A 1274-nucleotide genomic window follows, 5' to 3' on the forward strand; every position below is an offset into this window, starting at 1 on the left:
CCCCCCCCCCCCCTCATAGTTCTCCTTTAACCACCCCCACCCTACCCAAAACTAAACAAAAATGGAAGTGACCCTGAAAAATCCCCATTTTGCTTTGAATTCCTCCTGAAAAATAGCAGAGCACTTCCTGGAGCCTCATAGCTGTATATCTGCAGTGTGAGATCCTCTACAGCACTGATGTCTCTGACTGCCGGTCACAGGAGATTTGGTGATGCCGCTCAGGTGCTGTTCCCTTTTCTCCTTGCTGGAGAGGAACCCGCACCTGAGAACCTAATGGTAAAGATCCTTCTGCTCCTGATGCTTCGTAAATATCCCCCAGCTGTCATCAGATCACCGGCCATCAGGGGGGCAGCTCTGACATGAGGAAGCAAAGACCTGCTCCTGTACAAAGATGGCCGCCTCCACACTGTTTATTGAAGTATGAGCAGCATAACGGGATACACTCAATGCGACGTTTTGGGGTCTTGCCGGATCCTCTTCATCAGTCAGAACACTATGAAGGGGATCCTGCGAGACCCCAAAACATCGCATTGAGTGTATCCCGTTATGTATCACAGGTACTGTAACCATGCAGCTCAGTGATTTCACGCCTATACATACACGACACGCCTATACATACACGACTCGCCTATACATACACGACAGGCCTATACATACACGACACGCCTATACATACACGACACGCCTATACATACACGACTCGCCTATACATACACGACACGCCTATACATACACGACACACCTATACATACATGACACACCTATACATACATGACACGCCTATACATACATGACACACCTATACATACATGACACGCCTATACATACATGACACTCCTATACATACATAACAGGCGCCTGCCAGGACATAAAATCCATATTAGGTGGATAATCATGCAGCAATAGTTCACCTGTCCCCAGACAAGCTCCCCCACTCCCACAAACAGGCACCACAGCCATTGTTGTGCGTTTAAAGGAGAACAGCTGAAGGGCTTCCCTCCGAACTGGACAATCAAAATCTGAAACGAGAGAAAAACAAAAATGTAGGAAAAAAATGCTTCAAATGACATGGCGAGCTGTTCACACAGAGAAGCTGCCCGTGTGCACTGTACTTGTATGAACATTCTGTTCTAGTTATCGAAAACAGCACCGAGGTTACTGCAAAGAGAAACTTCCCTGGCCTTCCCGTTCCCCTTCCCCTCCCCCTTCCTGTTCCCCTCCCCCTTCCCGTTCCCCTCCCCCTCCCCCTTCCCGTTCCCCTCCCCCTTCCCCTT

The 1274-nt window shown here is 49.1% G+C and overlaps 1 protein-coding gene across 7 annotated transcripts in view; it reads right to left on the bottom strand.

Annotated features, from left to right (window-relative positions):
• The window catches only part of ATP2B3 (ATPase plasma membrane Ca2+ transporting 3), a 139126-nt gene that overhangs the window by 17221 nt on the left and 120631 nt on the right, over positions 1 to 1274 (bottom strand). For all 7 annotated transcript variants that reach the window (XM_018570128.1, XM_018570131.1, XM_018570127.1 and 4 more), the window contains one exon: positions 912 to 1019. In XM_018570128.1, the coding sequence (XP_018425630.1) occupies positions 912 to 1019 (108 nt within the window). The remainder of the gene's footprint in view (positions 1 to 911; positions 1020 to 1274) is intronic.

Source organism: Nanorana parkeri, unplaced genomic scaffold (assembly GCF_000935625.1).
Source record: "Nanorana parkeri isolate BGI_ZX_2015 unplaced genomic scaffold, ASM93562v1 scaffold1461, whole genome shotgun sequence".
Lineage (NCBI taxonomy): Eukaryota > Metazoa > Chordata > Amphibia > Anura > Dicroglossidae > Nanorana > Nanorana parkeri.